This window comes from Anguilla anguilla, chromosome 12 (assembly GCF_013347855.1).
Source record: "Anguilla anguilla isolate fAngAng1 chromosome 12, fAngAng1.pri, whole genome shotgun sequence".
NCBI lineage: Eukaryota > Metazoa > Chordata > Actinopteri > Anguilliformes > Anguillidae > Anguilla > Anguilla anguilla.
The window spans coordinates 25834501-25860602 of record NC_049212.1 but is presented as its reverse complement, the minus strand read 5'-3'; the positions used below and the strand labels follow the sequence as shown (position 1 = coordinate 25860602).

The 26102-nt window shown below is 43.8% G+C and overlaps 1 protein-coding gene across 1 annotated transcript; it reads left to right on the top strand.

The window, feature by feature from the left end:
- The first annotated feature begins 645 nt into the window (after window positions 1-645).
- On the top strand, window positions 646-14732 carry barx2 (BARX homeobox 2). Its single transcript, XM_035386185.1, has 4 exons — window positions 646-996; window positions 10397-10700; window positions 13716-13800; window positions 14171-14732. Exons 1-4 carry the CDS (start codon window positions 810-812, stop codon window positions 14447-14449), a joined length of 855 nt encoding a protein of 284 aa, XP_035242076.1. The 5' UTR covers window positions 646-809; the 3' UTR covers window positions 14450-14732.
- The last annotated feature ends 11370 nt before the right edge of the window (window positions 14733-26102 follow it).

Below are 26102 nucleotides of genomic sequence, written 5' to 3'. Positions count from 1 at the left end.
GTTTGATAAATAATCATTAAAATATCTATGAATCTGAAGTCTCCAATTAAATACTAAAGGGAAATACCAATATCTTTCTGCGCACATCATACCAACAGTAAGCAGAGGTGTTTTTGCTTATTATTATTATTATTATTATTATTATTATTATAAGATGAAGAATACCTTATTAACAGCAACAGCACATCGCAATAATAATAATAATAATGAATAATAATGAATAATAATAATAATAATAATAATAATAATACATCCAATATGAAAGTTAGGCTGCTCTTTTTCTTTGTTGTGTTTTGTAAACCAAATAGAAAATGAAAATTCAATAATCTAGCACTACATAGTTCGAGCTAACTGTGGGACTACTTAGCGGACTGAAACTTATCTACTGCATTCCCTGTGAAACCATTAAAAGACCGCCGAACCAATTGAACGAGAGAGAGAGAGAGAGAGAGAGAGAGAGAGAGAGAGAGAGAGAGAGAGCGAGAGAGAGAGAGAGAGAGAGAGAGAGAGAGAGAGAGAGAGAGAGAGAGAGGTGGATTGACAGCCAGGGTGTCCTGAGACACAGTAAAGATGTGTCTGCTGAGTCCGTTTATATAGCAGGAGCTCCGGGCGCTTTGTACTCAGTTCATTAAAAACTACTCAGAGAGCACGGTGACTGGAACAGCTCAAGTTATTCTGTAGCTCAGTTCAAAAGAGAAAGCGAGCCCGGCGAGGCCAGCAGTGGAAATACTCAGTTTCAATCCTCTCCGACAACCTTTTCATTACAACTATCTTCAAATTTTCTTGCGGTGTGCACACAGCGGTTGATTATGCACTGCCAAGCCGAGTTGAGGCTCTCTTCCCCCGGGCAGCTGAAAGCAGCCAGGCGGCGCTACAAGACTTTCATGATTGACGAAATTCTTTCCAAGGAGACTTGCGATTACTTCGAAAAACTTTCCCTTTATTCTGTGTGCCCTTCTCTCATCGTCCGGCCAAAACCTATGCACTCATGTTCTGGTAAGTGAGAAGCCTCCTTTTACAACCTGCAGTTTTTAGGGTTCAGAAATGTAAGCTTCTTACTGCATTCAGAAAACAAGTGCAGCTTTCTCATTTTAACCACTACCATCAGTAATGTAGATATGACGACAATTATAATTGATTTCTTATCTGTGCGCCTTTTGTAGTTCGAAATCGTTATAACTGGTTATTAGCCTACGGAAATTCAGTTGTTTTTTTGAATATTATCTGAGTTTTTTGTCGCACGTATATAACGCCATACCGAATATTTTCACATATGTAATTATTCGGAATAAGTTGGTGATAATATTATTAACAATTTTAAAAGTTGTGCAAACTTGGTCTTAAGTTGATCTACCAATATTTAATATTTTCACCTGAAGGCTATCAGACGCGTAAGACGTTAATTGTTCGTCAATAGGATTATACGGTGCATTTAACGTACGTTTCTACAATATATAAGGCCAATGTGATATTTAAAGTATAACTGCATAGCCAGTAGAACTAAATGAATAACAGCATCTTTGAAACCCGTATTAACCAAAGTTGAAACCGTGGATATAAACTAACTAAACTTACCGCGACAACAGCTCAGGTTAATTTATAAAGGCACCATTTATAAAAAAGATAACAACATATAACCATGTATTGAGGCGTTTATTGATTTGGATGTATGCAGAACGACCTGACATGCCCCTTCACCCTTTTTTTTTTTTTTTTTTGTAATTTGGACTGTGAAGAGAACCATTGCAAGTTGTTACAATGTTTCTTTAGACGTAATAGTTATGTAAATTGACATTTGAAAATCACACCTGTCTCTCCATCAACTGAAGTAAACATTACATTCATAAATCCAGTTGTCTGTTTGCACCTTTCCTACCAAAGTAACATTACATTTATATTTTCCTGTCTGTTGAAATCAGACACTGATTGAATATATCACTGACTTATAGGCTATATATAACAAGGACATATCGCTCTGTAGCCTCTTATTATATACATTTCCTGTATTTTGATGATTTGCATTTGATAGAGGTGGAAGTGACCCTAGTTTGGTTTCATTTTTGCATCATAGATTTAAGGATTTTCCAACGTCAATGTGACTTCAAAATTCGACCTTCAGTCTTCAGACGACCAACGATATTCTGCTCAAATATTACCTGACATGCCCCATACATACGGCTCTGAATTTCTCTTGTCTTGTTTCTGTAAATCTTTATTATTTCAAGTTTGAAGTTCCTATGTTATTAATTAGATCATACGCGGTCAACTGAATCAGCTGCTCGGACTTGGTCGGATATAGGCTTTTTAGGATTTAGGCTACTGTTGCACGGAAACCATAATTCCAAAATTCTAGAAAATACGACTGTGATAAAAAAATTTAAAAAAAAATCCATATACACCAATGGATTTTGATGGCTGGATGTGTGCTGTCTTCTGTGCGTAGCTATTAATAATATTAATAATACTGAATCAACCCATCAACTGTTTGTAACCCAGCCCCACCTTTTCCAGGGCATGTGTAATAATTTTGACTATCGAAAACAGCACAGGTAAACAGAATAAATAAAGAGCACAGGTGAACAGCACAATAATTGACCTCCAACCTCTCCCGGTTCTACCGCGCTGAGATATATTAAGTCCACTTAACCCCCAAGTGAGAGCGGCATGAAAAGCGCAAAAGCCGAGTGACGCATATGGTGAAGAACTCCACCGATGAAGTATACAAAGATCCTAATGTTAACATCGTACTTGGATTTAATCCCTTAATTCAGCACGGTGCTTTCAGTTGATACGTTTAATTCCCAATCCTGGCGGGCCCAGTGGCATGGAAAGTTTCAATTAACGGCTCTTCAAATAAAGGGGACCTTTCCTGTAAAATATTTAATCTAATTTAGTAACACTAAGTGCGTGCCCCAAATTAGGCCTAAATACTATCTCCATTTACCCCCTCTTTCGCAACGTGGAATCTATCTTAATGAACGCCATTCCTTCTGTGACAAATAGCCTACTTAATAGATGACTTCATCAGGGAACATCCTGCCCACGCTAGCTAACCGAAAAATTAAACATTCTGGGGAGATACACTGTATTAAATAAATCAGGAAATGTTTTATCTAATCCTCCTATCTACTTGCTGTTACCATCGCTACAGGAAAAAACCCTCCGAAACCCGCTACTTCTGGGTACCACACGGCTGTCCGTCGGTAGGCCTTCTTTAGATCATCGCCGCCTTTTGCCACTTTTTCCAGGGCATCTGAATTTGCGACTTGGAATTGCCGGTTTAATTATCTGCGTGCAGCTTCGCTGGACGTTTGGTTGACCAATGGGCAACAACTCAATAAGGTAAAGAGCGGGGCAGGTGCCTGAGTAGCAGCGAGGTATGGCTCATGCATCCCTGGGGGACAAGGTCCGAGTGAAGGCCTGTTTAGGCGTAACACACGTGCACCTGCATGGTAAATATTATAAGTACTTGACACTGGAATTGTCCAGATTCGCTTTTCGTGGGCCCAGTACGGAAGGCGTTTAACTGGTTGATCTCTTCTAATTTGTTCTCCAAAAGTGAATTTAGGGAAGGCGAACGCGGAGCAGTAACTGTAAATGGCATCAGCATGCTCCACATGCTTTTGTTTTTCCCGTTGCATTCCGTGGACTCAAAGACACACTAGACCGCTAGTTTTTCACAATTCAGGCATTATTGTGCGTAGTTTACTCTGTCATAATGCAGTTATCCAACAGCTAGCGACTACGAATCTCTGTTTTTAATTAAGCATATTTCTGATGAGCTTTAAATTAGAATAAAACCACAAGCGATACTTCTGGTACATGTAGCACACCATGACAATGAATATATCTATTTCTAGACTATAAATACCCCCAAGGGCTTCAGGGCCCTCCTCCAACGGGCATTTTTTTTACCGACTTGCTGTTACGTGCTCCAATTCTTATCTTATTTTAAATATCATGTTGATGCTATTGTTTCCAGTGCGACCCATCAGCCGACTGCTAAGGTGCCATTGCTGACTCACCTCTTGTTTTGTACGCAGCTTGTTCCCGGCATATACATATATATATATATATATATATATATATATATATATATATATATATATATATATATATATATATAAAGTTATACTGATTCAGCTTACATAGCGAAGAGCATGTGTATCTTTGTGTCACATTTTACAGAACTGAAAATATAAAAATACTGGTGTGTAATAAAGTAGATAACAACTGGTCTGATTTAATATATTCTTTCCATTTTGTTGGACTATTGAATAATCTTGCTTGCACGTCTTACTCCAGATATGATCTTCGTTTATCCCCTTTGGGACATCATTAACCCATTATCGTGTCTGACTCCTAAGATACCTTTCTCAAATCGCATATATAGCGAACCGCAGTTTTCTTAAATTTGTGCACTGACAGTAAATCCTCAGAAATAAACTTAGAAGATAAAAAAGAGTGTGTGACCATTAGATAATATATGCTGCCTATTGTTTTAAATTCAGTTGCTGTTTTGTTGTTTGGTTAATTGGTTACCTTAGCCTACTTATCTCAGTTCTGTGAAAACAGCAATAAGCCACCTCGTCCTTCTTTCTAGTCCCACATGCAATACTAAGTAGGATAGCAAGCAGTCGACGACCACAACGCAATGGGAAATAAAATGAAAATATATTTACGGATGCTCGCTTTCTTCTAGTGCGAGATGGCCATGTGAAATTTTTGGCAGCTCTAGGCTAGGCGGATAGAGTAACATGTTCCCAAATCAGAACCCCAGCGCCCACCATTTATTTGAAGTCAAAAGGGTGTGAGACACTGTATATTCCAGCTCTTCAATGGTTTGATTCCCAGATTTAGAAGCTGGCTGTCTTAAAGGCCTTGGACTACTAAAGGCCATGCGTCCGATTTCTCTCACGGTCTGCGCGGAAGGAGGAACGGAGTATTCTTCAGGTCTTTCAGCCGCTCTACTAGAGTTCTGCCGGCAGGAGTCGCTGTAAGACAGTGACGGGAGAGTGAAAAGGGGTACTTACCTTAGTGGGTTTAGCATGTGTATAAAAATTATGCGCAGGCAAGAGAAAGAAGTAACGTGCTGTAAAAACGTCTCGTCGCTGCATCGCTGTTTTCCGCCAGGGCTTCAAACAAAGAAATTATAAACTGCAAATCCTCAAGTATATTATAAATGCAATAAAAATAAACATCAGGCTGAATGAAAATACTGACTTGGAAAACATTTTAAAAATTATCCATTTAAAAGTGTGCCTACAAAACACTAAGCAAACTAAAAGGAAAATGCACATACTGAAGTCCTGGAGTCCGCATGATCAGTGGTGCACACATTCTGTACGGGAGACAAGCAGAGACAGAAGGAGCTGGTGATTTTCCAGCCATTCTTTAATGATATAGACCTCTGGATAAGACCCTGCCCTCCTGTAGATGAATGGCCCCTGCTGGAGAGGAGTCTATAAGCGTAATGCTGGGTTATAATATTTCATCTGGAGACTTGTCTCTCATCGGAGCACGGGGTAAAGCTTTTAGCGGTGTTTTTTAGAAAGGAGGCCAGGGAGATAACATCAGCACCGGGGTAATCTGGCATGACGGAGTGTAAAAAAAAAACCTGGCCTGGGTTAGGGTGGGTGCAGTCACAGGGTGCAGCGCCCGTCTCACCCCCCACCCCAGCCCCACAGGGCTGCATCCGAGAGGGCAGGGCGAGAGCGAGGAGCCGAAACTGAAGTCCCGGAGCGCTGCTGCATCTGCAGGCTTCTGTGGTTTCCCTTCAATCAGCAGCCAATTTACAGGCATTGTGTGGACTCTTCAGGCAATTAATGACTTAAATTGAGCGCTTAAGTGCTGAGTGTACGCTGGAATAAAGCAAACAGTGTGGCCCTCCAGGAATTCAGTGTGCGGATCAGGGTGTTTAAAAACCGTCTTAGCTGTAATCGACGGCAGAACTGTAGGGGCCGGGCGTTAACGGCTGGGACGCCTGGTCCCGACACGTGGCCTTGCCCTGTTTGGGGATTCTCCCTCCAAAAGCAATGCTACCGTCCTGGACTTGCTTCCCTCCATCAGGTGGAGGCTACCCCTAGGGATCCCTTAATTAAAGGGTTTAAATTTAACAGCATTTAGAGTTGGGGTAGTTAGGGGGGGTTACACGAAAGATAATTCACTGAACTGTCTTTTCTGACTGTGTAGTGCTATTACATTCAATGGCATGAACCCTTAAAAGCACATTAATTTCTCCTGATAACCTGACAGCATCCGTAACTGCCAGGATTAAGACATATGTTCAAGAGGGAAGGAAAACTGTCACCATTTTGGTGCATCCAGCATGACTGTTGCAGTTTTCTTAAGGTGTGTGTGTTTTCTTAAGACATTAGTGATCACACTAGATGCTCGTGATAGAATCACAGTATAAAAAAGCATTCAGCAAAATAGCCAGACCAGGATGTATTTGATGGGAAATTCTGAATACTTGTCGTAACATACAAAATCGGCTGTCTCAAAGAAAACAGTTTCTTGAACAGGAGTGGTGAAAAATATTAAAAAGTTGACACAAATAATAGCTAATTTACCTGTTCCGTGACTTGGCGGTTTGGACACCAGAAGGTTGTGGGTTCAGTCTCTGGCCAGGAAAAGACAGATTTTTAGAAGTGTTATCTAGGTTTGAAACTCATCCTTACTAAAAACAAATGGGCTTAATGGGGCTCTGATGGACTAAAGTTCTGTCCAGGGCTTTTTGTTGAGATATCACTCTGGTTTGTGTTTCTGAGGCAACACCTTTCCCGATCTCCTGCTTCTGGACCCCTGTGCTCCCACTCTGTTGACAAATCTGAGGTCGTAGGTCATTAGCGATGCCAAGCATTACACGCAGACAGACCGGCCTCAGCTGGCGCCGTGTTGTCAGGTTGGCTGTGCCCTGGGGCAGTGGCTCATCAAGCGGCAATGAGGAAGGCAAACATCCCAGTTAGCTTCACCGGGTCTCTCCTGGAGCCAATGAACAATATCAGAAACTTCAGGCTGTTACAGCCAAGCATTTAATCACTCAACCCTCATAACCACTGTCATGACCAAACCAGTTTACCTTTAGTCTCCTGCCATGAGACAGCAGATAGCATAAAATGATGCGTGGGGTATTTTTTGAAACATAAAAACACCGTAGTTCAGTTGACGGTTAACTACAGTTGTTTTCATTAAGCGTGTGCATTAAACTGAAATGTAAAACCTGCCCTGTGGAAAAGGTTTAACAAGTGGACGCGGCCAGGAAATCACAGGTCTGGTCCATATATGCTGAGCCTAAAGGTCCAACTAAAAACTTTCCCTGGGTTTTAGTTTGTTCAAGGGAACCATGGTGAGTATTAAACTGAGCTGGAAAACCTGATTGGCTATGGATACTTGGCACTAGAGTGCAGTGGTTCTGCTCACTGCCCAGAAGTAGAGCAAAGAGTTCTGGAGGGAATTCATTCTCCTGGGGTCTCAGCCGACATTAAGCACGGTGACAGACCACTGACAGCTGACCTGGCTCACAAAACTGAAGCTATACGCCCCGATGACAGGAGGCACTGTCCCACAAACCCTCCACTCTTCAAGTTGGCAGCAAGAGTAGGTGTGTGTGTGTGTGCGTGCATGTGTGTGTGTGTGCGTGCGTGCATGTGTGTGTGTGTGTGTGCAAACGCTACCACGCCTGTGGTTGTAGAGGACACTGAGAACTCTCGCTGTTCGTGTTTGTAGATGCTGCTAAAGCCATTTCTGGAAATATTGTATGTTCAACAAGAGTGAGAAAGAGTGAGAGGGCGAGGGCATAGTGCTGAGAGAGAGAAAGAAGGAGGGAGGGAGTGAGAGAGAGATTGAAGGAGGGTGGGAGGGAGTGAAAGAGAGAGAATGATGTGCGTTCAGACTTGTAGCAGAGCGCGAAATGACTCTCTAAACTTGAGAACTGGCAATGAGCTCAGCACTTAGCGATGATGTCATGCTCTAGACGAGAGCAGCGCTGTCGCTCGGAGCAAAAGGGGCGGGAAGGGTGGGGGCAGAGCTGCAATACGGCGCACACACTCACACTAACACACACACACACACACACTCACACACATACACACACACGTGCACATACACACACTCACACACTCACACTCACACACACACGCACATACACACACACACACACACACACACATACACACACTCACACATACACTCGCATACACACACACACACTCACACACACAGGCACAGACATACACACACACAGGTACAGACACACATACACACACTCACATGCACACACACAGACACACACACACTCACACATGTGCACACACAGACACACACATGCACACATACGCACATGCACACACACACGTGCACACGCACACACATACACACACTCGCGCATACACTCGCATACACACACACGCACTCACACACACAGGCACAGACATACACACACACACACACACAGACACACACTCACATGCACACACACACACACACTCACACACGTGCACACACAGACACAGACATGCACACATACACACACGCACATGCACACACACACGTGCACACGCACACACATACACTCACTCACACACATGCATATGCACATACACACGCACACACACACGCACACACGCATACGCATGGACACGCACACACGTGCACACTCACACACACAAATGCATGCCCAGACTCTCAGTGAGATCTGAATCATCCACACATTCTCCACTCTGAGCTCTGACACACTAGTAATTACTTGAGCACTGCTCCTCCTGACACATGACTTACACCAACTACAGACGTGGCTCTCCGCGGAGAAAAAAAAAAAAAAACATGCGCACAGCAATAGTTTCAAGGACAGAGAGACGTTTCCATAGAGATTTAGACAGGGCAATAAATAATAAAAAAATACCAATGTCTCCGCAATGGTATGTGTCGCGTGTTTTTTTTGTGCATGTTTTACCTGTCTCGGATTGGATCTGATAAGCGAGATCGCTCTACCGCTGTCAGGAGAAATGATGGGAAAGTGTGTCCGTGTGCGAAAAGCAATTCACCAGCACAATTCCCCCAACCCACTCCCTGCTCTCTCCAACGTCTGCCGTTGCTGTATATCCATGTCATACTTAATTAGATGCAATTACACTGGGAAGCCTACGCGATGTCTAAAGGCACAATTTTTAATGCACAGCCTTAATGCCAGAGCGACACCATGTTTGTCTTTTCGGTTCGCCCCCCAGACTGCCGTTTTATTAACGGTGGCGTCTCGCTTCCGTCTGAGCGCTTTAAATAACGACGAGTGAGTGCGTCTTGGCCCCAGAAGCCGCGGTGAAGATTTACTGCGTCCCAGCCCTGTGCACATTGGAACGGGCATAGCGGTGGAGCCGGTCATATGCGCTCCTAAAATAATGATTAAATTCAGGAGTTCGTCCCGTCAGAGTAAAACACACAACAGGTCATATCTGGTCATAAATGGGGGACCTGTGGATCTTATCCTTTTTATCACGGAGGCCAGATCCCGGCACAATGTTATCATATATTAGGAGCAAAACTAATTGCCAAGTCAACTGGCGATCAAATTACATAGAGTTTAAAGTACACGTGAAACTGGACCCCAGTATGTATCCTCGGATTGTTCCATGATTTGTAGAATATGTCTGTTTTGTTTTCAAACATCTGCGAACAAATAGGCAATGCATAGGGTATTAGTTATTGAACATTAATTGAAAGAGGCTTTCACCAAGAGACAAATAGATTTTTTCCTATCTGCCTTCACTTGCTATTTCACTGTGGTAGGCCTACTTGTATACCATAATTATTTTGCAGGATTATTTACCGTTGGCAGTTGACCACACTACCCATCTCTGGCTTTGAATTGCACCAATAATCACAAATGAATGTTATTCAAACATGTAAGGAGGGCAGAATGAATATGTGTAGTGTTGCTGTGTAAGACTAATTCAGTTATGGTTTGACTGTGATGTCCAACAATTCACTGCTGTTGTACCAGTGTACTCCCTGTACTATTTTACTCAAGATCAGATCAGCGTGGTTTTCCCTAGCTTGACTGAGGAAATCATTAACATCTTGAGAAGTTAAAAATCTCATGTCTTTGAATGTTTGGAGCAAAAAGTCTTGACAATGTTGAAACTGACGAAGTAAATATATAGCATTTGGTCCAAAATAATTCCATCCTGGACAACATGAATGTGTGTGATTTTAATATTTTGTTTCAGAATTTTAAAAAATGTTGATGCAATAAAATGATTTCGTATTTTGTGTTGCTTTGTTTAGTGTGCAGTACAGCCCAATGATTGACCCAGTATTGAGTTAGACCGGTGTTAGAAATATTGACCCAAACTGAATAGAGTGAATCATCTTGTTAAGCAGATGATCTTTGTCTCCCTAGGCCCTTCCTCACTGCGGGCGTATCCCCTCCTGTCTGTCATCACACGCCAGCCCCCCGGCCTGTCCCAGCCCTCTCCTCCCAGCCGGCTGCCCCCCTCCCTGCCCGTGCTCTCTCCCCAGCTTACCCGGGGGCCTGATGTGGCCCCCAGCGAGACGCCCGTGAGCATCAGCAGCGAGTCGGAGGCGGAGCAGGGGGCCCTGAGACCGAAGAAGCCTCGCCGCAGCCGAACCATCTTCACCGAGCTGCAGCTCATGGGGCTGGAGAAGAAGTTCCAGAAGCAGAAGTACCTCTCCACACCTGACAGGTGAGAGGAAGCACCCTGCCCTGAGCCCCCCCACCTCATCATACCCCCCCCCCCCCCCCCACAGCACAGGTACCTGTGTGGCCTCTGCTCGGGGGGGGCAATGACCATATAGATTTTGGGGGAAGAAAGAGGGGGGGCTTCCTAAAAAACTGAGGTAGAGCTCCTTTTCTTGTTTTGGTTCTTTAGACTGCTTTTCACCACCAAATTAAAAGTTGAGTAGTTCCAGAAAAAAATTCACACATATGAATTTTTGAATCGAAGTTAATGGCAAATAAGGTGATACTCAGTCTTAGACTGAATGACTAATGTACTGTATAATGCTTGTGTAACTGACATTATACAAAGCATGCATGCTACTCACAAACTGGGTGTGACAGAGAGGACTGCACTGCGGTTAAACCATTTTATTCAGTGTAGACAAATGGCAAATTTAATAGCTGAAAGATATGTGAACCAGAAGGAAACACCAGGATGAACACTGTGACAAAAATATGAGCGACTGACATAAATGGTGGGTAGAATCGATTCACTAAAAGGCCTTGGGGGCTGATGTGTGACGCGGTCAACAGCTGGTCATGGATGTACTGGACTGACATGTTACATGATAAATCCAGATTTTATTTATGTTCTACAAAATACTTTCTGCAATTACACAGACGACAGCCAGAACAATAGCTCAGTATTATAGCTCAGAGAAGAGGAACAATATAACCCTGGGCTTTAAAAAAAGTAAAATTAAAATAATATCCTCCTGTGGAAAAACAGGGATACAGCCAGAATGGAGGTGCTTCAGTGTCAGATTAAAAGTCAGACCAGTTGATACAGTGGCATATGTGCACAGAAATACAAACATTTATATTTATACACACACATGCATGTGCACACGCGCACACACACATACACACAGGTCCATGCGCACGCATGCACACACACACACACACACACACACAGTCAAAGGATTCACTCTCCAGGCCTACGTTTCCCTCCTCAGTCATCGTGTTGCATTGCCTGAGAAGGCTGTGTCATATTTTCCATTAGCCGCTCGCAAATCTGGCCTTGTGGACATGTTCTGTGGCGTAACTGAGCATTTCAGGTGGAAATCCTTTTAATTTGCATGGAGATAAATGTCAGCCACTAGGCAAATGGCGAGCATTGAGGACTTTTCTACCAATCACCACACCAGGAGCCCACTGCATTGAGGCTTTGTATTGGGCAGCGGTCTATATTCTTAGGTCGGTCTTAGGTCATTCAGTCGTGTGTTTGCAAAACTAGATCTATGACCAGAGGAGCTGCGAGTTCCAGTCCTAGGTGGCACGCTGCAGCCGTAGCCTTTTGCAGGAAAGTTGTAACAATCTTCAGTAAATATCCAGAGGGTTAGATGAATACTGTGTGAAATGAGAGCTCTGGAAGAGAAGCCAGGTGAGGGTGTCAGATACTTGAATTATGAAAAGATTGTGGCAAAAGTAAAACTGAACAAAATAAATGAGAAGTGTCCCACGGATACCTTTAAAAGAAAGGCATGATTGTGTTTCTGTTTATATAGCTATGTACGGCTTCACATACCAGACAGACCCCGAGATCCGCACAGATGACAATGATTCAGAACATTATCTTATATAACTATTTTATGGTGCGATGAGAATCGTGATTATAGCTGCAATAATAAAGTTAAGGGCTCTGCCAAAACACCCGGTGCGTCAAATCCTGTGAACTCGAACAGCTGCAGGTGACTGCCTAGTCGTTCATATCTTCACAGAAGATGAGCGAGCCTTTCCCCGCGAGCTCCCCTTTAAAGCATTAACGGCCCAAAACGGCCGAGGTGGTTTCCCTTCGCGAAATTATCCGCCGTTTTCCCAATCGTCGTCTTCGCGAGATCTGACAGGCTGTCAGGTTCTCCCCATTTATCATTCACCTTAAAAAATATAATAATAACTCACTCCACCGTTTATTATTATTATTATTATTCTTATTATCATTGTTGTTGTTGTTGTTTCGGTACAGTGTAGAAAATAATGTAGCCTGTTGCCCATCGCCTCAATTGACTCTGCTGCCCATGCTTTGGTAATGCGTCTTCGGTCTAACAAAGAGGGTGAGAGGAGATAGATACGTGTTGGGTTCACTGAGGACTGCGTGATAATCCTCTCATTTCCACCAGATCTCTCGGTTCACCGCGGTTGGAAGCAGGCTCGCTGCGATGCGGGGACGAGGTGGGAAATCCTTTCATACGAGTGTGAAGGCCTTTGAACAGGAAAATGCGCAGGAAATCTCGCTGAAATATTTTTAAGGCCGGCTTCTGATTTATCCTCCCTCCTCTTTCATCATTCATTTACCCCAGTTCCTGGGAACTGTGGCAGGGGATCGTGTTGCAGGCAAACCGATATCTTCATTAGGCACGGATGTGTGCATGTGTTCTGGAAATGTCGGCGACCTCCTCGGGCGTCCGTCTTCCGAGAGCTTTGATTGGATTAATACATTATTTACGCGTATTTAGCCATGGTTCCCATAGGTGTGCAATGCGATCAGTTACGCACAGAAGTTTGTTGAGTTGCCTCACTTACAGAGTTTGCAGACACCCTTTTTAAGTGCACACTTGGCAAGGTAGTATTAACCCTGGTCTCTAAATACAGCAATTATTGTGCATTTGGCTGCGAGTCGAGGAAATATCAATCAATTTTTGGGCCAGGTTCAAATAGTTCCTGTTAGGCGCGGATAACACACGAGTTAACTCCCCCTGGTGGTTATTTTGTGCTAAAGCGAATATAAATTCCGTGTTGGGCTAATCCACACGTGACTGCGCTGTGGCTATTACATAAAATCTGGCTTTATTTCTTTGTTAAAAACGGTAATATTCCTTCCTTCCCATGCATTATTTTACGCACTTATCTTTGTGTTTGAAGTGCTGTAATATATTACATTTCTGTCAATGAAGGGCATATATTTGGCAAGCACTCATATGCTTTTTTAAAAATTATTATTTTTTTACCTCAGCTGACAAGGCATATTTTCCCCCGACAGGCTGGACCTAGCCCAGTCTCTGGGCCTCACGCAGCTGCAGGTTAAGACCTGGTACCAGAACAGACGCATGAAGTGGAAGAAGATGGTAAGAGCACATAGGGGTGGGTGGGGGAGGGATGCGTGAGTGATGACAAGGAGCAAGACATGAGAAAGTAAGTGCTCATGAGCTCCGGTCAAAACATCGTCAGCAGGACCGAGCTCACAGCGGCCATTGTGAGGATTAATGTGCGTGACGTTGGTCTGCGGAGCCCCGAGTAGCCGTTTGTCTTCCTGTAATTGCTGTAATAACTGTAATAACCACAACCGCCACTGACCCCTCAGACGGAATATTTCAAAGCTTTATTGAGCCTTACTGAGTCTGTCTCTTTGCGTGAGCGTACACGTTTGCCTTGTTTAACTGTGGTCTCAGTTGAAGAGAGTTTGTGTATCTCAGTGCTTGTGTGTATTCGCCGTAGGTCCTTAAAGGGGGTCAGGAGGCTCCCACCAAGCCCAAGGGGCGGCCTAAGAAGAACTCCATCCCCACCACCGAGGAGATCGAGGCTGAGGAGCGACTGGCCCGGCTGGCTGAGGAGGAGAGGGCTCGGCGAAACGCTGAGGGCCAGCAGCACCAGCCCCAGGACCTCAGCCCACCGGCAGGGGACGCGGAACCCTGGGCCCCGGCCCAGACCCCTCCCACCGGCCCCGGGCCCCAGCAGCTGCTTGCGCTGCAGCCGGACGTGCGTCCCACCAGCTAAAGGCACCGTCAGCCCGATTAAGAGGCAGACAAACAACCAGAGACTAGGGCAGACTGGACCAGCTCCATGCTAAAGGCCTCAGGAACTCATTCCCCTGCTGAGAGTCTGTTATGTAGGATCAGTCCGCTGTCAGAATGTGTGGAGGAAGAGCGAGCAGCGGCCCACACGCTGTAGAACAAATACTTTTGGTAATAATATCATTTTAACAATGTTCCTTCTCCTTATGTACAACCAAACAGTGTTTTTAGGCGCACGCATACATACACACACACACACACACACACACACACACACACACACACACACACACATGCACACACACAAACATACACACAATATCATACTCAAACCACGATATCACACACGTACACACAGGGAATTTTATCCATGAAGAATGTGATTACAGCCCAGATATTATAGTGTTTTTTTATGTAGAGGTCGACGTCCTTTTCTTTTTGGCTTGCCCTGTTCACAGGATGGAATCCACTCCATCCCAGAGTCCTCTGCAGTGTGAACATGAATACTGTGCAAACATATGTGTCTCTCCAAAGATTACATTGTTAAGGTGCCTTTCTCCCCCAGGGGAATTTCAAAGTTTTAACGTAAAACAAGTGAGCCAAAAAAACATTGATCTATTAAAGTATTCAATGCAGAAATGCATTTGCAGAGTATTTCTGCCCTTTTTTTCTACGAATGGTGGAGCAAGAAATTGTGCTTGCTGCTGGCATTAAGAATGAGCTGCAGGAAATTCAAACTGTTTAAAAGTACCTTGTGTAGCCTTATAACAAGCTCTGGTCACACAGCAGAAGCCATAGTCTCAGCTTGTTAGTTTTGGTGTGGAGTTTTTTGGACATTTTCTGTTTGGACTGTATCTAGATTATCATGTTGGCAAAACCGTATTGTTCATTTGATACATAGCAAAGCTCATCACATCATTTGCTGGCACTGTAAAACAGTGGCATTATAGAAAGCAAGATATGTTTAAACAATATATATCTATATATATATCTGTATACGTAAAATATTTACAGTTGGAAAGAGGAGTGCGTAGATGATCCTTTCTGTCCCCTCGGTTTCTGTTCTGACGCTGGAGGCAGGCTGATTTCATGGCCAAGGGGAAAGCCTCTTAAGCTGTCAGAAGATGAGAAACGAATAAATCAGATCCTCTGCCAGAGCGCCACGGAAACTGCCAAACGCTGAAAAATGTTTCGGAGATGTTTTCTGCCGGCGGGCTTTTGCATGAGCGCCGCGAGAAGCAGAGCTCCTGATCAACACAGCTGACTGAGGCCCCGCGAACGCCCTGACATTAGACCGTCTCCAGCTGCACGTCAGCGCTTCTGCTCTCCGCTTTGGAGCCCTCCTTCCTCGAGTTTGTTTTGATTTGTAGTAAATAAAAAGAAACGAAAGAGAAAAAACATTTTTTGAAAAAAAAAGAAAAAGTATATTTTTATTTCATATAAAGCCATATGATATTTTTCTGGTGTAAATACTACAATGCTTGTTGGGTAAGCTAACAGCTTGTTTTTTGGAATGAAAAACAACAAATGTTTGCTGAGAGTTAATTATTTTGTTCCATTATTTTGCTGCGTTGATGTAATTTCTACTGTATATGAGTGAGTGTTTGCATATTTAAGTACATTTAATAAAAATGGCTTAATTCATTTGTGTGCCCAAATCCTCTGTAAGTGTCAGTATTTCAAAAAGGTCTTAGTCACCATTCGTAATCCTGTGTGGGAACTTGAATCAGTGCACAATAACAAACCTTTCAGTTAAGCTACAGTCGCAATTGAATAAAAGGTAAACTAATCTTCTTGTGTTAATTGCTGTCATTACAGGGTTTAAAGTGATAAGCACTTCTCAGACTGGGAAGATGGGTGGTGCTTTTCTGTGTAGAAAGCTGTGGCATAGTTTTCAGTTAAGGGCATTTAACAAAGGTAGTAGGTTTATATCCCAGGTGGGGCTACTGCCTTTGAGCAAGGTTCAGAATGTGAAGTTATTCAGAAAACAGCCTACATACTTGATTGCAGGATACTATATAAACAAAAAATAATTTTCAATGAATGCAAGGTGTGTCAGTTGCTGTGGAAGAATTTAAGTTGCTCTTAATAAGGCTTTCTGCTAAGCAAATGCAATTATTTTCTAAATTATATATCTGTGGTTGCTTTCAAGATCATGAACACTGCTGAATACAGAAATATTGATCAGTAACGATACGTGTTTTTCATTTTGAAGCAGATTCACTTTGGTTGGAGTCAATCCCCTTATCCAGGAATGTACTGAAAATATTGTGAAATAAACTGTTTGAAAAAAAAAATTCAAACCTTATCAACATGTTGTCAATATAGAAATCATTGCTGTTTTCATAGACTGCAATATATTGCATTGCTGTACAATTGTTTTTTTGTATAATATTTTCATAAAAATCCTTCCAAATTACAATAAATCGCCATAAATTCCATTTCTGTAAAACTTATATTGCTTGCTTTCCTCCGAGCACTGGACTATATATATACAAATCCTGGCACGCAGTGCACTTGAAGCGCAAAATGAACAGGTTTCGGTTCATCACATTGCTGATGGGCCTTTTGTCTGTTCATCAGACATGTGAACGTTACCCTTTTGGAGTATCTGTAGACCCCGGTATGACCTGTGAGCTAAGTACAGAATTAAGAGATGTGGATTCCTTCCTTAAACAAACTGTACCAAACAGTAGGGTTAAGACTGAGGGAGGAGCGGTGTCAACCGCCTTGTGCAAACATACTGGGGATGCCTGGGAGCAGTCAGGGATGCAGGGCAAGCCCCCGGCCTTTCCTCAGACAGCTAAGAGAGGGACCTTTGAGCAGGAAGTGGAAGGGGAGAGCGGTGGGACGGCTGTAGGCCATGACCTTCAGAAATTCGACATCTCCACGCCGTAAGCTAAAGCGGAAACGTGTTGTTTCTTACATGTGCTATTGTTACTTTAGCTCAGTGCTCTGAGATGCAAGTCAGATGCAATAAAATGAAATGCATTCATCAGTTATTCATAGACTAATGGGTGGAGGTGTCATGCACTGCCCATGGATCATAAAAAGTAAAAATAGAGATTCCTCTGCTGCAGAACAAGCTGCTTGCATTGCAGTGTATGTTCAGGAACTGGATCCATAAATAACTTACCTGTGATTTTAAGTGACAGGTGCAGGCAGGTGTGGCTGAGTCTAGCACCGTGTGAAACTGTCACGTGAAAAGGGCCCATTTATTATGGCTAAATGAAAAGGAGACCCCTGAACCAGACGCTCCACAGTGCTGAGCAGTTTCACAGACAAGGTGAAAAAATGGGAGAAACACCATGAAACTTGCAGATAATCATTCAGGGCATGGCTCATATTGATGTTGCCTACTACAGCCAGGGCTGTGAATGTGTAAACCATTAATAATGGACTGTGGTGATCTGCAATTACAGCAAGCACATGCAATGTGTTAAGCAAATGTGCAACATGCTTTTACTTATTTAAAAATATTTTAATAATATTGTGTATTCTTAACAGGATCCATTTAATAGGATTTCATATTTAAATTCTCCTTTAAAGTATACACCACTGCACAGCAGCCACAGCTCCAAACATCACCACCCAAGGACTGCTTACAGTAAGATTGCCAGGCTGGGTGTATTTTCCCGCAAATGTAGCAAATATGAACAAATCATTGGGGGAAGCAGAAATTAATGGCTTTCAATGACGGACATGCATTTTAAAAGTAGAAATAGCTAGTTTGGGAGTCTATAGAAAATGGCCGATTTTGAGTAATAGCTTGAGTGAATAATACCGTGGACTCCGGTAACACTGGCAACACAGGTTAGGACCCATTAGCTCTGCTCTCTTCGGCTTCAATCACCACGCCCATTCAAACCGTTCGCACTTGGAACCCTGGTGAAAACAGCCTGGCAGCGTGTCTGGACTCAGGCCCGCGTGTTTGGGCAGGAACGCAGCCCCCTCTTCATAAGTGCTGCGTGATGACGAGGTACAGGACGGTTACCGAAAACAGCCCGCAGGGAAAGCCGCAGTCTAATTGGAGAGGCTGTAATTTTCTCACAGGTCCAAGTTCACGGTCCGGTCACAGGATGCTGCTGGTTTCCTCTGAGAGAGACACCTGTCACACACCTTCTCCTGTCAGCTTAGCCGCACTTGAGAAATTAGCGCTGTGGGTTTGGAAGTGGAAAAAAACAGCTCTTCACGGTTCCCCCTTCGCTGTTGTGACAAGAGATTTATAAATACCGGGGAGAAACCACAACATGCCTCCTTAAGTCAATAAGTGAGGGAACTTACAACAATGATCATGTTGTTTCAAACACAGCCTCAGAAAAGTACAATAGCCATGCGTATGAATATTAAAGTAAGTATCTTAATTGTGCAACCATAATCTTATTATCTATGATAAACTGGAGGGAAGGCGTGTTTGCTCTCAAAATAGGATTGAAAGGTCGCTTGAAAGGTCCTATAAACCTGATTAATATCAGTAAATGCTGCACCATTTCCTAGTTCTATCTCACCCACTGACACTCTAAGAGATGGGGTGGGACCTGGGAACCTAATGTTACTACTACTACTAATAATAATAATAGTAATCTTAATAATAATAACGTAAGAATTTAACAATTTCGTAAGCTATATAAAAGGATTGAAAGAAGGTGTGTAGGGCAGGGAAGTTGTGGTATGGCACTGGTTAGAGCATGTTATTGTCACTGCCCACAGTCACGGGTCCAAGTCCTGGATTGGACACAGCTCCTACTGATGTTCAGTTAAACTCCAGAATTGTATATCAGCAGTTTAGTAATAATGATGTTTTAAGTGGGGCAAAGCTACATTTTACCCTAGATAAGAATTTGAGCTAAAACCATTTTGATGAATCATGCCAAAATATTTTAAATATTATGACTATCAATGCTGATATTTAACAGATCTAACCACTCTCCTGAATCCAAAGGGGCAAATACTTCAGAGGCTTCTTCTATTTATTCTATTAAAAAAGCACATTTCTTACAGTATGTCCGAATCATATTAGCCTGCAAGGAAACAATAAGGAAGAAACAACACTGAGATTGCACTCAAAAACGAATACGCATAAAATAAAATATCATAAATTCAGTAACAATAGCAATGAAAGAACATATTTTTTATAAGATATATAAAATGGCTATAAATGGCAAATTTGCTCTGCACACCACAGAAGATTTTTATGAATGGTTTTTTGGACAAATTTCAAATTACATGAAGTCAGAAGAACATTAATTAGTTCTTACTATAATTACACTATAAAGACTGAGTGCCGGACTGTCTTTTCAGCAGGTGCGCTGGGGCTGCGCGCCTGCTTCACTTCCTTTTTTTAATCTAAGCTTTCATATTGAACCTCGAACATGCTCAGGAAACGTTCGATTCCGGGGGAGTCCCGGCGAATTCGATTGCCGCGACTTGCTTCCTGCTGTTAACGAATCATCTGCTTCCTCCACCGAAAAATAAAACCGTTTTCACGGACACCTAGCTCTCGTGCCGGTCTTTCATGCTCTATTTCCATGGCAGCTGACGGAGCGCTTTGATTTAAATTGTCTTGACTAATTTATTTACCGCTGCAATTACTGCCCAGTCCGTCTCCCGTGCCTCCCCCGTTCTGGCTGTCTGGTAGACGGAGCTGCTCTGCTCAGTATGCGCGAATCCCACTGCCTCCCACCCAAAGCGGTCTGCGGTCTGGTAAATCAGGTTGTTTGCGAGCTCGCTTTAGGGATGTCCCAGGGTCAATTTGGCGGTTTGTAATTATTGGCTTAGGGCTGTCTGTCGTGGATACTGTGACAAACCTGTCTGCCCTGCCTCCGCCGGCAGGAAAAGTCCTTCTCATTCCCCGCCCCCCCCTATTTTATTTCACATTTTATTCTATTTTTACTAACTGAACTTTGTTACACTGAGATAAAACAGAGAGGAGTGGAGTAGAATGTGGGCAGGCCTGATGTGGTAGGCTAACATGAAAACACTGATAAGTTTGCAAAAGCAGAATTTTTATATATGATTAGAGAAGTCCATGGTAAGGTTGCTGTTAGCATTAGTGCTACAGTAGGCCTACATGTATTTGTATCTATAGGCTATACAGTACTGCAATTATTCATAAGTGAGTGAAAGAGAGAAACAGAACTGCACAAATCATTACTGAGGTGTGGATAGAAATGCATGGATATAGTGATATAGAATATAGTGGCATAACAATTAATGACACTGAGAAGAGAAAAGAGCCCACCATGACACTGCTATTAGTACCATTTTGCCACAGGACGGCGCTGCCTTGGTCTGTTGTTCTCTTGTTGGCTCTTCCTCAATGGGTCAGTCCACAGTCTGGTTTTCTTTCCAGAAGCTTCATGAGGCCCAATCCTTTTTTTAAAAGAAGCCACTGAGAACAACTGTTGTAAGCCTTTTATTTGGGTGGCTGGGATCTGGATATGTGGGCCCTGCCAACAAATGCAGACTGCCAGCTTGGGCCTGCTCCTTCTCTGGGGTCCCTCCTCCCCCCACCCCCCCCCCGCCTTCCCCTCCTCTCTCTCTCTCTGTCTGATTTCCCCCTAATGATAAAGAACAGCTTTTAACGCATTTCATTTAGGCAATGTAAAAACAAGCTCAGAAGGCTTGTAATCTGCATTTTACACTCTGAGTTGGATTTATAAGGTGAGTGGGATGTAAAGCCTAGGAAATGGAAATGTATTACTAGATGGGGGCTGGACTTGGGGGGGGGGGGGGGGTTACGGTGCTGACTGCGTAATGTTGGATCGCACAGTTTTGAATTTCTGCACAGTTACGTATTTGTTGAAAGGCTGTTTTAGCCAGTGAAACGTGCGCAATGGAAGCAAGGCACTAATATCACGCTCAATCTCCTCGCCAGGCACAAGTATCCGGGCCGAGTGTCTGTCATCGGTGTGGTCCTGTTTATTCTGACCGAGCGTGTTTTTGGCTTTGAACCCAGGTGTGTGAAGAAAACTTTATGAAATAGCTTTCGGTCCTTTTCCGGGGAGCAGCTGAGAGTTTATTTTATGAAAGATGTGGTCATACAGTCCTGCCACTTCACCCAAACCTCAGCCCTCTCCTCTGTTGACTGACAGGGTTTTTGCAGGAAAACACCGTTGAAATGAATGAGTGGAGCTTCGACAGGAGGGAAGTTGTGAATCACAAAGTTAGGGATTGTTCTTCTAGCTGCTAGCGATCCACAGCCAGCAATGTGTCCGCTCTCGATAATCTGACTTGGAAAATGGGCAGGGAGTATTTTGACAAGCAGCCTTTAAAAGCTCTTATTTTCGCTCCGCACCTTGTCCCACTCATAGTTGATGGCTCTGACAGAGGCTGATGTCAAAATGTTTCTGGAGACACAAGCTTGACTTCGGCATGCTGATAGCAGAGGTCAGTGGTGTGCCAGTGGGTGGAGCCTGACAGTTTGATTGACAGCTCATTCCCAGGTAAGGGTATTCTGTTGAGGCAGATCTCCCCTCTGTGTGTGTATGTGGGCACACACACTGAGTGACCTGTGGCCTTTCTAGTATGTATTTCTTTTTCCTGAGCACAGACCCCATACGTTCAAAGGACATGTTTTGGCGACTTGCTGTTGAATTGCATTCATTTGAGCAGACACTTCTAGCCAGAGCAACGCACCATGTAGGAGAACATAAATGTATTCACCTGATTAACATGAGCAGTAAAGATGTAGCATCACTGAAGGTCTAGTGCAAGTCAACTTTGCTAACCAAGAACCAAAGTGGATATTGTAAATATATACTGGCTACATTCCAAGCATGACATGGCCTGAGAAACATAAGACCACACAAAAGCACAACCTCAAAAAAGGCAGGAACGCCATTGGGGTGGGTCTGGTAACCAAGATTCAGTCCAGAGAGACATGTTTTAAATCTGTGTTAGAACATGGCCAGTGATTCTGCTGTCCTGACCACTTTGGGAAGTTGGTTGGACCCCTGTGGAGCCAATGCAGACGGGCATCGTGGCTCGGAGAAGCGAGCGTGCCACTGCCCTGTGGTTGTAGTACCACAGTTTTACACCTGATGTGAGCAGTAATGGGCAGCAAGTGAAGTGAGACGAGGTTGGGTGTGACATGAGCACACCTGGGAAGATTTTAAAAGCTGGAGAAACTGATCAGTTTTTCACATCGCCGACTAGACAGCAGGTATGTTTCTGTGGAAGCTCAGAAAAAGGCTTTTTTTAGACGGTCGTAAAAAAAAAAAAACATTTGTGAATTACTTCCACAAAAGTGCGGTTTTAGAGAAAATGAAGAGAGCCTCTTTTACAATGTCAGCTGCACTTCACGATTCTGCTGACTGTGAGATTACCCACCTCATATATTTTTGGGGTCCCTCAGCATCAGGCTGCAGAGATGATGTGGTTTGGTCAGTAAAAACAACCTCTTTCACGAGTCCACAGGTAGGAGTATTTCAATCTGCCAATTTCCAACACTTTCAGAGTTAGGATGAAAGAATAAAAACATTAAAATACAATTTTTGTTTTACAAGCATTAGCTTCAATTGGAAAGTTATTACAAGCCTTATTAAACTGCAGCTGCTTCTTGTTAGCTGAGGGGAAAAACGTTAATGCCTGGTTCTGCCAACAAGTGATTCTTGCTGTAGCCGCTTATGAAAAAAGTGAAACATACATGAGAGAAAACAGAAAGAAAATGTCCAGATTCTGAAAACTTTTGAGTGTAACAGAGGGAAGGACTAGTGTGTGACACTGAGTCATTAACATGAAATCCGCCACCACCCCCCCCCCCCTCCCGTGACTCGTGAAACAAAAAGACCATTATGGCAAGCCTGCAGGAGAGCACACTCAGGTGAGTAGATTCTCGTTGGGAACCTGTCAAAACCATCAAAAACCACAATCCACATGAAGCCTGACAGCCTGCTGATCGGGGTAAGGCCTTTAGCATGTGTTGTGGTGCTGGTTGCTATAAACATTTAGGCAATTTGCATCAACTATGTGATACTGTAATATTTCCTTCAAGATGTTATCGGCTTAGTTCTGGCACAATGCCATCTATTCAGAATGTAAGGAGGGGGGTGGAGGGTGGGGGGGGGGGAGGAGAAGGAGGAGGAGAGCAGTGTGTCCTTGTTGAGGTGAGCGCGTCTTGCCTAATGGACCAGGGGACATTTGTGGGTGGTAAGGCAGAAAAAAGAACTTTAAGTCATCAGCAAATCTGTGCTGTTTCATAAGCACTAAAATATGATGAAACATAAGGGAATGGCTTGAGATGCTGGAGATAAAGAGCTGTGTTTGACTGTGAGTGTGTGTGTGTGTGTGTGTGTGTTTGTGCGTGCCTGTACCTGTGTGTAAGCGTATACATGGGTATTTCATTTGTACATGCGTATATGAGTGTCGTGTGCCTGTGTGTCTGTGTGTGTGTGTGTGTGTGTGTGCGTGTGTGTGTGGGTGTGTGTGTGGGTCTGTTTGAAATATTTCTGTACCTGCAAAAATGAGTAAGAATATACACTGAGAAAGTCACCATAACTTGTGACAGCGAGTTAACAGCAACCATATATTTGTCATCTGACACTTCTACAAACATCAGAGAAGATGAAAAACAGAAATAGATAGGCATAAGTCTCGAAGCCAGAGGGTGAAATCTATCCAGCATCTGATTACTAAACTGAACCATTATCATTTCCTCAAACCTAATGATAAAATCCACAATAATGGATGCTTTCAAGACGCTGTCAGAAAACGCACAAGAAGATTGTTTTCTTTTCCGATCATGTGGGAGGTAATGATTTCATTTTCCTAATATGCAAGGATGGGATACTTCCTGATTAGGTCTCGGAAAAAAGGTCCACCCCCGACGTTTAAGGCTGATGAAATTTGGAGTTGGCTTGCACACAGCAATTAAAAACAAAAAGCTGCAATGTATACATACATATATCACCTTTCCATTTTTTCTGTACTCAGATGATCAGACCCACCAGGGACTCTGGGGAGGGGCGACTGTGGATGGGGGTGTAAGGGTTGATAAAAGTTTGGGGGGGGGGGGGGGTTGTTTGAACTGGATCTGCTGTTGATTGATGTGTGTACGGCCGACATCACGGCTCTTTATAACCCGATCCCGGCGACAGATGGGCGTGACACCCGAGATGACACTTCTCCTAATCCCCCGGCCCTCCCGCTCACCCAGGCCGCCCGTGTTGGACTGGCTGAGAAAGCAAAAAGAGAGGAAAAAAAGGATGGAAGAAATCCAATGGATGAGTTCCCGTCGGTCGCATCGCCGTGGTTTTCGGAGAGGTAGGGATTAGGGTAGGGGGGTCAGCCTTTTCCCTCAGGCCCTGTGGTTTCGCGGTCGACGGTCAAGGGTGGGGATGGAGAGACGGGACCGAAGAGGGAACGTGTTTGCTTTGCCACGGTATCCGTCGCCCAGGTGACCCAGGGTCAGGCTTGTGGCTGCTCACCGTCAGCCACACCCCCTTGAACCCTCTCTCTGATGGGCCTTTGTACCCAGCGGGGTTTTGCCTCCCCTCGCCCCTCGCTGGTCACTATTGCCCTTACCACAGTCTCCCGACAGGGTCAGGTCAGGGATTTTGGGTGCACCTGTGGGCCCAGAGAGGGGTGGGGGGAAGCAAAGCGTCTGAGCGGTCATTCCCCATTTTATGTGTAAGCACGCAGGCACGCAATGTATAAGTGTTCAACTGATTTTATTCAACCTCAGTCCTCCTAACACAGATTATTTGGTGCTCCCACTGGCCTTCTCTCCATTAAATCAATGCACAGAATAACAACAAATCAACAAGCCTGCCTTACACATTAAATACACTGACTGGATTCTGCCATGGTGGAATGCATAAAATAATACTTTATGATGTGCTTTTTGAGCACAATACCATTGCAGGTATAGTATATTTTCAAAAAATATTTCAGAACACAACATTTCACGCTTGACCAAGTATTACAATTTCCATGACCTTTGTTTACCCATTTAGTGGTAGGAGTAAAACTCCTAAGCTTGTCCTCTTCCTTGTTGTGGAGGTCTCTTGAAAAGCCTACGCTGATGTCATTTCAGCTGTAGGTACGAGCAAACAGCGAGTCTTTGTGCACTCTTCAGGGACAGTAATGTGACAGGAAGGAGGGGCAGTCATAAATTTTGGACTGAGTAAAAGGCAGGATGGGCGGGAGCGGCATTTGGGGGCGGGCAGTGGGGGTTTTGTACTGTCCCTAAGTGCAGGCATCAGGTGATTTGTTTTCGAAACTAAAGTACAGTTTACTTAAGGACTATTTTTATTGGGATTATTCCTGCATTAGCGCATAGACCTGGTACATTTAGAGATGGACACTGAGTGTTCCATTAAGTGGGATGGACATCTCTGCATGATAACTGTAATCATCTCTGCTGTCTGTAATCATCCCGACAGGGGCCCCCGTCCTCCAGCCCTATCACACACAACCTGGCCTGCACCTGAACATGCTCGCAGGCTGGAGAGAATTCACTACATTCGCTGCCCCCTAATGGGCAACATGTGGAACTACCACTCACCATCAACCACTGGTTTGTTCGTCCAGATTAGATCAGAAGGCTTCGCTGCCTGTGAATGACAGTGAGCAGCCAGTCACCTGATAATGCATGATAGCTGAAAAGCTTAACCATTTGATCTTTTCTTTCCAAC

Coding starts and splice junctions, on each gene's coding strand:
- barx2 (XM_035386185.1), top strand. CDS start 810: ATGCACTGCCAAGCCGAGTTGAGGCTCTCTTCCCCCGGGCAGCTGAAA. Junction 997..10,396: donor ACCTATGCACTCATGTTCTG/GTAAGTGAGAAG, acceptor TTGTCTCCCTAG/GCCCTTCCTCACTGCGGGCG. Junction 10,701..13,715: donor TACCTCTCCACACCTGACAG/GTGAGAGGAAGC, acceptor TTCCCCCGACAG/GCTGGACCTAGCCCAGTCTC.